The sequence below is a fragment of the Aquarana catesbeiana genome, linkage group LG03 (genome assembly GCF_042186555.1).
Source record: "Aquarana catesbeiana isolate 2022-GZ linkage group LG03, ASM4218655v1, whole genome shotgun sequence".
NCBI classification, from domain to species: domain Eukaryota; kingdom Metazoa; phylum Chordata; class Amphibia; order Anura; family Ranidae; genus Aquarana; species Aquarana catesbeiana.
Window position 1 is genome coordinate 607,943,564 of NC_133326.1, and position 13,707 is coordinate 607,957,270.

At 39.4% G+C, this 13,707-nt stretch overlaps 1 protein-coding gene across 3 annotated transcripts in view; it reads right to left on the reverse strand.

Annotated features, from left to right (window-relative positions):
- The window catches only part of ENTPD4 (ectonucleoside triphosphate diphosphohydrolase 4), a 91,440-nt gene that overhangs the window by 45,508 nt on the left and 32,225 nt on the right, over window positions 1-13,707 (reverse strand). For all 3 annotated transcript variants that reach the window (XM_073622213.1, XM_073622211.1, XM_073622212.1), the window contains exons 5-7: window positions 4,235-4,385; window positions 1,812-1,915; window positions 1,351-1,410 (exon numbers count right to left, since the gene is read on the reverse strand). In XM_073622213.1, coding sequence (XP_073478314.1) covers window positions 1,351-1,410; window positions 1,812-1,915; window positions 4,235-4,385 — 315 coding nt within the window. The remainder of the gene's footprint in view (window positions 1-1,350; window positions 1,411-1,811; window positions 1,916-4,234; window positions 4,386-13,707) is intronic.

The following is a 13,707-nucleotide window of genomic DNA, read 5'->3' on the forward strand; positions in this document are numbered from 1 at the left end:
AGTTTTTTGTCATCTTTAATTTTTTTTACAATTTTTTTTAACACACTGTGACCAGAGCAATATAATGTTACCATAGTAAGTGAAGTGATTAGGATTTTATTTTTACACATTATGTTTGTTTATAGCAGTGAATTACATTGTTATAAGCAAGCATTTTACTGAATCAGTCTGTTTTGTTGTGATTAGTCAAAGCTAATCACATGGTACAGAAGGGCTGTTATTGGCCCGGTCTGACCATGTGAGCAAATTGACCAATCACAGCTAGCATGACAATTGTACACAATGGATGCCATGAAAGGAAGCCATCCATTGTGTACAACTGTCATGTGATCAGCTGTGATTAGTCATGGCGGTTGCATGGTACCAGCAGCGAGCCTGCACTTTGATCAGTCATTGGCTGTGTCCCATGGCCACGGCTGGTGACAGATCGCTGCACGGCCCCACAATTTGCGCTTTCTGAATAAGAATCCAGAATAAGAAAGCCACTGCCTAGCCATCATTTAATTGAACTGAATTCTGCCAAGTCAGGATTAAGCACCACCCCCTCATACAACTCTTAGGCTCTGTTCACACATAGGGGTTTTTGGGCGTTTTTCTACTCTAAGCCACAGCTCTAAAAATGGCCAACAAGAGGAATCCCATTTATTTCAATAGCACCTGTTCACATCGGAGCGTTTTGTCATCTGAAGCAAAACGCCTGAAGCTCAAAAAAGCACAGGAGCTTCTTTTTTGGCAGATTACAGGCGTTTTCTGATTCCTACATTGGTGACCTTTTGACCTGTACAAAATTGCGGCACAAATCTGCCTGAAAACAAACGCCTAGGTGTGAAGGGAGACTGAAATGCCAGAACTTCAGTGGACAGTAGATATTCAGGCATTAGATAGTTGAATAGAAGATGGAAGAGTGTTGTGTCAGCAGACGGCGGGGCTTAGTCTCAATGTGGGAAGATGTTAGGACCAAATTGCAGCCTGGGGCTCAGCAATCGATGGGCTGTGAGAGCAAGCAGGAATTAATCTGAAGACCGAATAATGTGTATTATTGTTTTAAAAACATAATTTTATAATTGTATAAAATTAGCTAGTCTCTAAAGTGTATCCTGTGAAACACCCAAACTATGTAACCAGACCACATGATCGAGGCCTAAAGTCATAGGAGAGCAAATCTTCATGAAAAGGTGACTTAGCCGTGGTGACTATGTTTGTTTTCTGTTTTTTCTTACCCTATTTTACCACATTGCGATGTCTCTGTTTGTGCTGTAAGAACAAAGGGAGAATGGTCCCTTCTCCAGTGATATGAAAATTAGTTGTAGATGGGGGAAAAAAAAAAAATTAAAAAAATTAAAAACTTACCCTCATCTAAATGATCAAAGCGCCCCAAGACAAAATTGATGCCAATCCAGGCGTAAACTCCTGCAAAATCCAACAAAAACAAGTCAGACATATCTAGAGTAACTCGCTGTACATCAATGGTTTTTTTTTTTTTTAATACAAGATAGTGAAGGAACAGTTTTTGCCAACAGCAACCAAATTCTCCTCCTCACTCTCCAAAAGCATTATGAGAAGAAGAATCTGGTCACTACAGACCAAATTAGTTCCTCCTTCCAGAAGTTTGCTAAATGCTGCAATGCATTATGTGCAGACAGCACATCTGATAAAATACTAGTCATACTGTATGTTCTACAGAAGGGGTCCTGTGTTCATACATCAATTCCCTTTATGTAAAAGGGAAGCCTTCAGGATCATGAAATAATACTATTGTGTGGGTGTTTAAGACTTCCATTGATTGCTGTGCGGTTGTCTGCTACACATACCTTCCTGCTTCCCCGAGATGACCTCTGCGTGGGAGTCAGAGAACAGAAAGTCGTAATGTACTGGGATATCAGTCCGCAAATCTTCAAGTATGGCCTCCTGCTGGCTGAAACAAATAAATGCAGTAAGTACATGCAGGCTGCAGATATGAGGATAAGGAAGGGGGCAGGTTCAGTTTTACCATAATATGTACACCTCAAGCCACACAAAAGCAGAAGCTATAGACAGCACAGTACAGCCAGCCGTAAATTTAGCAGGATATCTTCACGCATTTCAGAAATAGAAAGGAACGCCTCTGCTGATATGCAAATATTTTATTTGTTACAGTTTTAAAATATTTTTTTTAACGTTTTACCAGCATGTCTGTCATATGGGCTTGTTCAGACTTCTACACTGAAAACTGCAGATCAGTGTAATCTATTCAAAGAGTACACCATACAAACGTATGGCAGTGTGGCGCCAAACACACCGCAGCACCAACACTGATGCGTGTATGACCGTTTCCCAATCATTGGTCCGAATTTAAATGAGCCTTCATGAATGGTAAAAGCAAAGAACTAATTCAGGGTCCTAAAGGAACTTTTCAGACTGGAGTTGGGCTTTAATCCCCCTAAATTGCAGGTAGACATACAGATATGGAGCTTACTGCTTGGATAGCTCATAAATGCAAACGGCAACATCAGTTCCTAAGGTGTACTTGGTTATATCTTCTCCCATCATCCACAATAGTCAGGCACATGAAGCAGGACATGAAGCAGGAGAGAGCAGGTCTAAAAGCGACCTCTAATTGGTGTTTGACTTTGTGTGCAAGGACCTCTAGATGCCCGCTATGCATGGCTAACTATAGTTTAATGTAATTCAATAAAAGTAGCTTTGCTTCAAATTGTACTTGTGCTTTTGGTGGCTTTTGATAACCCACTTAAAGCAAGAACAATGTTCAGAGGCTCCTGATATAAATTACCAATTAGTTTAGCCATTCTTAACTAGGGTTCTGTGGAACCCTAGGGTTCTTCTAGTGCAAAGGTTATTAACTTGGAGTCCATGGACCCCTAAGTGTTGATGGGTTTCGGGGAGTCCATGAGGGTTAGATAAAAAATAACATTTACAAACACTAAACAACCCTTCCCCTTGTCCCAAAGGTTTCCCATTGAAAGAAATGAAAGAAAATGCACCCTGCCCACTGCTTAAAGCGCAGACCGATAAGTCATTGTTGGCCGATGTTTAAAATTTGTATCATCATGAGAGTCCATAGTTTATCTTATTTATAAGGGGTTTGTGACTCGAAAAAGGTTAGGAACCACTGCTCTAGTGGTTGTTAGGGGTTCCTTGTGCTGTGGCTGATTGACCTCCAATCAGATGATGCCTTCATAGTTCTGGGTCCACTGCCACTTGGCAGGGTCAGTAGCTGGACACCAAAGATAGTTGTAGTTGTCTTCAAGGGTGACATTCTGACCACCAATGTAAGGGGGGCATTCTTCTCATCGATCACTTTTAATTAATTTTTACAAGGGTTTCCTGAGAACTGAAAATTGTTTCAAGGATTCACTTGGAACTAAAAAGGTTGAGAAAGGCTGAATTAGAGGCTTTCATTACTACATCCAACAAAACAAAAAGACCTACCTAACTGCAAACAGCAGTTCACAGTAGGGTGGTCAGGAGAGAGGACACTTCTGTATCTTGTATGATAGACGTCCTTGCCTAATTTGGTGGCTTTAGGCCAATTCTTGTCACAAATTATGAGCTTTTGGGAACATCAGAGCCTACACCTACTGCAAATCAATGTGCGTGGAAATGATGATCAGCCAATTAGGATTTACTAGCATCATCATTTCCTGAAAATGGCATTGGCTGTTTCTGCTTGGTGCATAAACATGCATGTTCTGAAAATGCGAGCAAGCATGTCTAAATTATTATCTGAAGGAGAAATTACATTTAGAAATTAGTTTGTGGGCCCACATCCAATTGGTGTATGGCCACCTTTAGCTCTAATAAATGCTATGATTCTGCCAGGTATGTTTATAGGTGGAACTGCACACTAATATCTGTATTACTCAGCAAATTAATCTGTGGCATATGATGATTTATATAGTCAGTACCCATTTTCGAAGGTCTCCGAAAGCAAGAGCAATGCATGGCACTCACCACATCAGTAAGACTGATTGATTGCTGATGGATACAAGATAGCTATGACTGGTAAGGTCTATTTCCTTGCTATCCTCTGGAATAACAGCAGAAGATATGCTGCTCTTTAGCTGCCAGCCCACTCACATGCCGGAGGAAAATAAAGTCTTGGATGATATTTCAATTACTGTGAGGATATAGTGAGATAAGCTGCCTTCTGACCAATGGGTAAAGTTTATTTGTTAGTTTGCAATAGGACCAAAAAACCCTTAATTCAGACTACAGATAAAATTACTATTCTCACCTCTCAGTCAGGATTCGGAGCCCTGCTGTGCAGAGGATATAAAGTGGGGTCTCTTTGTGCTTATCCCGCGGTATATGGCTGGCAGCGAAATTGAGCAGTGGAGAGATGTAGTCACTGGCTTTCTCCGGGGTGGTGGCAAGCTCTGAAATACCTAGAAGAAGACAGTTGGCAGGTGAAATATGTCTGTCTGGGAAGCCTGGTTCCTCAAGTTATTCCAGCAATGTGTGACAGCCAATGTATTCTGGATATGTATGGTTTGCTGGAAGGAAACCACTTGGCAAGTGACACTTCACGGAATTTAGAATTGGTTGTGTCAGTGCACAATGTCCTAACGGCTAAACTTTGCTCCCTCGAAAACAGATCGATATCACACACACATTTACAAACACATACATTGTGTATATATATATATATATATATATATATATATATATATATATATATATATATATATATATATATATATATATATATATATATATATATATATATATATATATATATATATATATATATATATATACATACATATATATACATATACACACACACACACACAGTTGTGCGCATGAGTTTACATACCCTGGCAGAATTTATGATTTCTTGGTCAAACTTTTCTTTCCCTCATGGTTAGTGTTTGGCTGAAGCCATTTATTATCAATCAACTGTGTTTACTCTTTTTAAATAATAATGACAACAGAAACTAGCCAAATGACCCTGATCAAAAGTTTACATACCCTAGTTCTTAATGCCGTGTGTTGCCCTCTTTAACATCAATGACAGCTTGAAGTCTTTTGTGGTATTTGTAGATGAGGCTCTTTATCTTCTCAGATGGTAAAGCTGTCCATTCCTCTGGGTTAATTCTTGGGCTCTCTTGCATGAACTGCACGTTTGGGATCTCCCCAGAGTGGCTCAATGATATTGAGGTCAGGAGACTAAGATGGCCACTCCAGAACCTTCACTTTATTCTGTGTAGCCAATGACAGGATGACTTGGCCTTGTGTTTTGGATCATTGTCATGTTCGAATGTCCATGTACATCCCATGCGCAGCTTCCTTGTTGATGAATGCAAATGTTTCTCCAGTATTTTTTGATAACATGCTGCATTCATCTTGCCATCAATTTTGACCAAATTTCCTGTGCCTTTGCAGCTCACACATCCCCAAAACATCAGCGATCCACCTCCGTGTTTCATAGTAGGAATGGTGTACCTTTTATTATAGGCCTTGTTGACGCCCCTCAAATGTAACATTTATTGTTGTGGCCAAAAAGCTTAATTTTGGTCTCATCACTCCAAATGACTCTGTGCCAGAAGGTTTGAGGCTTGTATCTGTGCTGTTTGGCGTATTGTAAGCAGGATACTTTGTGGTATTTGCGTAGTAACGGCTTTCTTCTGGCGACTCGACCATGCAGTCCATCTTTCTTCAAGTGCCTTCTTATTGTGCATCTTGAAACAGCCACACCACATGTTTTCAGAGAGTCCTGTATTTTATCTGAAGTTATTTGTGGGTTTTTCTTTGCATCCCGAACAATTTTCCTGGCAGTTGTGGCTGAAATTTTAGTTGGTCTACCTGACCCTCATTTTCCACTTCTTGATTAGAGTTTGAACACTGCCAGTCTCAATTCCTTGGATATCTTTTTATATCCCTCTCCTGTTTTATACAGTTCAGCTACCTTTTCCCGCAGATCAATTGACAATTCTTTTGCTTTTCCCATGACTCAGAATCCAGAAATGTCAGTGCAGCACTGGATGAAAGATGCAAGGGTCTGTCAGGAGTCCAGAAACTCATTGACCTTTTATACACACACACTAATTACAAGCAAACACATCACAGGTAAGGATGGTTACCTTTAATAGCCATTCAAACCCCTTTGTGTCAACTTGTGTGCATGTTATCAGGCCAAAATCATGTAAACTTTTGATCAGGGTCATCTGGGCATTTTCTGCTGTCATTATCATTTAAAAAGAGTAAACACAGTTGATTGATAATAAATGGCTTCAGCCAAACACTAACCATGAGTGAAGGAAATGTTTTTGTGTTATCTTATATTCTCTGAAAAATGGCTAAGAAATCATAAATTCTGCCCAGGGTATGAGCACAACTGTTTATATATATATAAATGAACATACACACACACTAATATATATATATATATATATATATATATATATATATATATACACACATATATACATACATACACACACACCTAAATATTTGCACAGGCCCATACCTACATAGAACCATTTGTACAAGCACAGTGGTTGTACCTTGACCTAGATACAGTGCATTCGGAAAGTATTCACAACGCTTTTTCCACATTTTGTTATGTTACGGCCTTATTGCAAAATGGATTAAATTCATTATTTTCCTCAAAATTCTACAAACAATACCACATACATAATGACAACGTGAAAGGATTTTTTGTTTGAAATCTTTGTAAATTTATTAAAATAAAAAAATCAATTTTGCCATGACACTCAAAATTGAGCTCAGGTGCATCCTTTTTCCACTGATCATCCTTGAGATGGTTCTACAAATTGACTGGAGTCCACCTGTGGTAAATTCAGTTGATTGGACATGATTTGGAAAGGCACACACCTGTCTATATAAGGTCCCACAGTTAACAGTGCATGTCAGAGCACAAATCAAGCCATGAAGTCCAAGGAACTGCCTGTAGACCTCTGAGATAGGATTGTATTGAGGCGCAGATCTTGGGAAGGGTACAGAAACATTTCTGCAGCATTGAAGGTCCCAATGAGCACAGTGGCCTCCATCTGTAAATGGAAGAAGTTTGGAATCAACAGAGCGGGCCGCCCGGGCCAAACTGAGCATTTGGGGGAGAAGGGCCTTAGTCAGGGAGGTGACCAAGAGAACCCGATGGTCACTCTGACAGAGCTCCAGCATTTCTCTGTGGAGAGAGAAGAATCTTCCAGAAGAACAACCATCTTTGCAGCACTCCACTAATCAGGACTGTATGGTAGAGTGGTCAGACGGAAGCCACTCCGCACATGACAGCCCACCTGGAGTTTGCCAAAAGGCACCTGAAGGACTCTCAGACCATGAGAATCACCATTCTCTGGTCTGAAGAAACAAGATTAAACTCTTTGGCCCGAAAGGCAAGCGTCATGTCTGGAGGAAACCAGGCACCACTCATCACCTGGCCAATACCATCCCCACAATGAAGCATGGTGGTGGCAGCATCATGCTGTGGGGATGTTTTTCAGAAGCAGGAACTGGGAGACTAGTCAGGAATGAGGGAAAGATGAATGCAACAATGTACAGAGACAGCCTTGATGAAAACCTGCTCCAGAGCACTCTGGACCTCAGACTGGGGAGAAGGTTCGTATTTCAAACAGGACAACGACCCTAAGTACACAGCCAAGATAACAAAAGAGTGGCTATGGGACTCTGACTGTCCTTGAGTGGCTCAGCCAGAGCCCAAACTTGAGCCCGATTGAACATCTCTGGAGAGATCTAAAAATGGCTGTGCACAGATGCTCCCCATCCAACCTGATGGAGCTTAAGAGGTCCTGCAAAGAAGAATGGGAGAAACTGCCCACAAATACATATGCCAAACTTGTAGCATCATACTCAAAAAGAGGCTGTAATTGATGCCAAAAGTGCTTCAACAAAGTATTAAGCAAAGGCTGTGAATACCTAAGTACTTTTGATTTTTTTTTTGTTTTTTTACTTTTAATAAATTAGCAAAGATTTCAAACAAACTTCTTTCACGTTCTCATTATAGGGTATTGTTTGTAAAATTTTGAGGAAAATAATGAATTTAATCCATTTTCGAATAAGGCTGTAACATAACAAAACATAACAAAAGCGCTGGAAATACTTTCCGAATGCACTGTGCATGGGTGAAGGTGATGTCTTCCTATTACTTTTAATGAGTTTGATATTCACAAAAATTGGACTTTATTGTTGTGTAAAAATTAGATATGAGGCATTAAACATCTTAAAAATTGAATTTACTATTAACATTTAGAGTAGAACATATTTGGAGTTACTAATTTACCTAAAGTCATTTTAGATTTCACTTATACAAACTATGTGCTTACTGGGCCATATTTTCATTATTGTGTTACATACAGATTTTTAGGTTGACCTTCTAGTGATATCTGTATACCAACTGAATCACTTACATCTGCTGAGATAAAGAATTAGCAAGTGATAAAATTAACAAGATACCAATCAAGTGCAAATCAAGCCGACGCTCATTTAACGTGTATCTGAATCCAAAAACAAAAATGTAATATATTGATCTGTCATTGCAAAAAAAGGACTTGGCACGATGAATGAAAACTAACAAAAGCACAAGATATTACATGTTTGTTCTTGGCTATACCTTAACAAAGGATATGTAACCTTTTTGTAGGTCTGCAAATCCTGCATCTGCAATAATGGGCATCCAACTGTGAAGACTGACAAACATGTAGCATTCTTCAGTCAATTTAAACCAGTTTTCATCCAATGGGAATCGCACATATAACTGCAAGTTAACTGACAAAAACTTGGGGACATTTATAAAGCAGAGAATGTGAATTTCACCAAACATTCTCTCTCATTCAAACCACATGCACCTGGAAGATTCAATTGCAGTAAATGTTTTGTGAATGCTGGATTCACTGCTTTATAAATACACCCCTAAGTAAGGGGTGTACAAATTTGATGGACCACAAGAATTCACTCAATTGTACAGTTAAACTGGGCAATAAATTAATAGCTTTAGACCTCATGCATTCTGCTGCTGTTAGACTCACATTTTTGTGAATTTAGGTGTTTTTTGTTTCTGCCCTTGAACTCCCCTCTATGGTATCCTATGTGTCCATGTGTTTTTAGGAGTTTTAATAGTGGGGAGTTTAGAGGATGTTTTCTGAATGCCCTAAAATCGCCCACCATGGAATTTTATTAATCATTTCTGACTGATCAAATGAATGTCTGTGTGTGTTAAACAACCAATTGTACACACTAATAAAATACCGTAATTATAATAAACCAAAGATCCTCCTTTTTATTAGTTTAGTGAGCTTTTGATCAATATTACATAGTTACATAGTAGGTGAGGTTGAAAAAAGCCACAAATCCATCCTATGCATGTGATTATATGTCAGCATTACATTATATATCCCTGTATGTTGCGGTCATTCAGGTGCTTATCTAATAGTTTTCTGCAACTATCGATGCTCCCGGTGAGACCACCATCTGTGGAAGGGAATTCCACATCCTTGCTGCTCTTACAGTAAAGAACCCTCTACCGAGTTTAAGGTTAAACCTTTTCTCTTCTAATTTTAATGGAGTGGCCACATGTCTTGTTAAACTCCCTTCCGCAAAAAAGTTTTATCCCTATTGTGGGGTCACCAGTACGGTATTTGTAAATTGAAATCATATCCCCTCTCAAGCGTCTCTTCTCTAGAGAGAATAAGTTCAGTGCTCGCAACCTTTCCTCATAACTAATGTCCTCCAGACCCTTTATTAACTTTGTTGCCCTTCTTTGTACTCGCTCCATTTCCAGTACATCCTGAGGACTGGTGCCCAGAACTGGACAGCATACTCCAGGTGCGGCCGGACCAGAGTCTTGTAGAGCGGGAGAATTATCGCTTTACCTCTGGGAGTTAATATCCCTTTTTAATGCATGCCAATATTCTGTTTACTTTGTTAGGTTCAGCAATGGAATGCAATGCCAAGCTGCTGCTATCTACTAGGACCCCCAGGTCATTTTCCATCCTAGATTCCCCCAGAGGTTCTCCCCCCAGTGTATACATTGCATTCATATTTTGCCACCCAAATGCATCATTTTACATTTTTCTACATTAAACCTCATTTGCCATGTAGTCGCCCATCCCATTCATTTGTTCAGATCTTTTTGCAAGGTTTCCACATCCTGAGGAGAAGTTATTGCCCTGCTTAGCTTAGTATCATCCGCAAATACAGAGATTGAACTGTTTACCCCATCCTCCAGGTCGTTTATGAACAAATTAAATAGGATTGGTTTGAAATAGGTGTCCCTCGTTCCCGTCTCAGAAAGTTGGGAGGTATGCATGCGAGTCACCATATTTGTACATTACTAATGCAGACTCTGCTTTCCGGAGGATGATGATTTTTTCTTGTTTATCCCCTCTCTGTGCAAGCCAATTGGACAAAAAAAAATACACAGAACAAACAGGCACTCTGTAATCTCTAATAAAAATTCCTTAAAAGGCAGATACCGTGTGAGACTTGCCTAGGCATTAGTGGGAGCCTCCCGCCCTCCCCCACATTTCTGGATTTTGAAAGATTTTAAAATACTTATAATTTCATTTGGTAACACAGACATTGATTTACATGAAGCACGATTCTGGATAAATAGGTCCTCTTCTTGTTTTATCTCCCTGTACTTATGCTTAGTTTGTAACTTTAAAGGAGTATGGGGGCTGCATATAAGTGGTAGGCATTCTTGTGCTCTCTAACTTATATTGTTAGAGAGTATGAGTGGAAGGTAGAAGATATAAAAGCACTCAATCCATGGCATCCATACTTTTCAAAATGTGGACAAAGTATGTTCTGTGAGTTTTTCATAAAACATTATCTGAAAAAAACAGGGAGTTGTTGGGGTCTTCCATGCCTGGGTAATCACACTTTTTGCAGCTGTGATGATAATAAACTTAAATTAAGTGACTTTACAGACCTTAGGCTTTTGTTAAGGTCCTCATAGGGGTGCTTGCGGAAAGAGATGCCAGTAATTGAGTAATAAAGCAGATAGAATTAGGTCTAGAAACTTTGACCCTCTGGGCAGTCCCACCATATGTGTAAAATGGCCCCTCTGTAGAGCAGTCTGAAAACATTGAGAGGATAACTGGGAATGGAGTGAGAGATCTGTTTAAAAAAAACAAATACATTAAAACCTTGGATTGCGACCATAATTTGTTCCGGAAACATGCTTGTAATCCAAAGCACTCTTATATCAAAGTGAATTTCCCCATAAGAAATAATGGAGACTCAGATGATTCGTTCCACAACCATTTATTTATAAGTCCTTCAGTTTATAGTCCATATAAAAAGATTATAGCAATGTGATGGGTTGTGTAACCAAAAAATGTCCATCCACAAATAGCAGCCTCCACAAGGGGATTAGAAGCAAAATCCAGCAGGAGCTACAGAGTATAAAAGAGAAGAAAGGCGCCTCTAAGTGAAGCAAAATTGGTTAAAACACTTAGAAGTGCCTATTTTAATCAACCATGTGACTTGCTAAATGTTGTACCTTCATTAATGTAAACCATATTGCTACACTTAGAGGCGCCTCTGTTCTGTTTTATACTCCGTTGTGACATGACGCTACCTGTATATCAAGACAATCACTTGTATATCAAGTCAAAATTTATTTTAAAATGTTGCTCATCTTGCAAAACGCTCTCAAACCAAGGTTTTACTGTACCTACATACCAATGTAAAAGCCAAGGGTAAGTTTGCACACTTACACATTATTACAAGATCTTCTCCTGCAACCCTCCCTCCTGCCTATACATTTTAAGAAAACTTCAAAATAAATATTTAAAACCTGTAGCTCCTAAAAACAGACTATAGATTCCATTTCCACACAATATAGCATACGCAATTCTTAAGAATAGCATAAATAAGTTGTGGTACTCTAGTGCCCCATTACGTCCCCCCAGACCGCCTCTGGGCCCCCTGAATACATCAGTGGAGAAGTCGGATGTAGGACATGTAAACCTGCACATCCTATTACTTCTGTTTTCCTGTGTATGTCACCAGGGAGCAGAGCAGGCTAATGTAGAAAACAGTCGTGTGTCTATAAAACACAAAGCAGTTACTGGTTTCCTTCATGTATATAGCAGACATAATATACCAGGAAGAATATTCCACCATTCATTGCTATAGCTTTAAAACAAAGAATCTAAGGTAGGACAACAATTAGGATGGGATTCAAACCTCAGGTGTTTGTACCTCAAAAGAGTACTTGGCTGACAGCCGATTATAGGATTCTAAGGTATGAGATCATGTAATCATATGTCTATGCATGGCTTAACATGCACTCATATACACTGATCCAGCCTGATTAATGTTGATTTCCATTTTTATCTAGAGTGTAAACCTTGGGATATAAACAAGGAGTATAGTCGGCCTGCTTTTAATTCAAGTAGGGCTGAAACAACTAATCGATTAATCGACAACTAATCGATTATGAAATTAATCGATTACTATTTTCATAATCTATTAATCGGCCAGTAACATAATGGGGTTAAAAATAATAAAATTAGCCCTTTTATAGTACAAAAAGAGCAAATAATCGCTACTGTAAATATTACTTTCACAGTTCTACAGTAAAAAAAATGAACCCCTTACAGTAGCGATTATTTGCTTTTTTGTACTATAAAGGGCTCATTTTAGTTTTTTTACCCCATCATGTTACTAAACGTCTTAGACCTGGCTCACATCTTTGTGTTTTTTGGTGCTTTTTGCAGAAACACACTACAGTTCATTTAACATGGTTTCCTATGGGACACGTTCACATCTATGCTTTTTTTAGCCGCTGCGTATTTGGAAAGGTTCAAGGACTTTTTTTTTTTTTTAACGCAAAGCAGTGCTTTTTTGGTTTAATATACGGTACTTCAATGGAGAAGCATGCTGAAAAGCATGTAATGCGTTTTTGCAGCAATTTGTATTTTTTAACCTGCCGGACAACAAATTGGCCAAGAAACTGTATTTCTCCTCTAATAGTGTATATACAGTATATTACTTCTGTCTGTTATTCTCAGAGTGGATTCAATATTTTTCTCCCTAACCATATAGTTGGTTATTTATATTTACCACTGCATAGAGAGATTTAAGAATAAATTGTTTTTTTTTTTTTTAAACTTTACATATTAACTAAATTATACACCACACTTTTTTTTTTAAGGTTATTATCCGATTAATCGATTAATCGAAACAATAATCGACCAACTAATCTATTATGAAAATAATCGTTAGTTGCAGCCCTAAATTCAAGCAATGGTGTAGTTCACCACCTCACCAAACTTGTTATGGAGTTATTAAAGGGGTTGTAAAGGCTCGTGTTTTTTCACCTTCATGCATCCTATGCATGAAGGTGAAAAAACACCTTGCAGTCACCGGCCCCCTAACCCCCCCGTTTTACTTACCTGAGCCCTGAATTTCTGTCGGTGCGTCCCCACCGTCCCTCTCTCCACAAGTTCCCGGCTCTTAATTAGATTGATAGCAGCGCAGCCATTGGCTCTCGCTGCTGTCAATCAAATCCAATGACGCGAGCGGCCGAGTCCTGCATTCGGTCTCTATGGATGCCGAAGGCTGGACTCAGGAGCGAGCCCGCAAGGTAGCCACCTCGGGAAGAGCGCTTGTCCAAGGGGGTTATCTAATGCGGGGAGGAGCCGCAAGAGCCACCGAGGGACCCCAGAAATGGATGTTCTGGGCCACTCTGTGCAAGACGAGCTGCACAGTGGAGGTAAG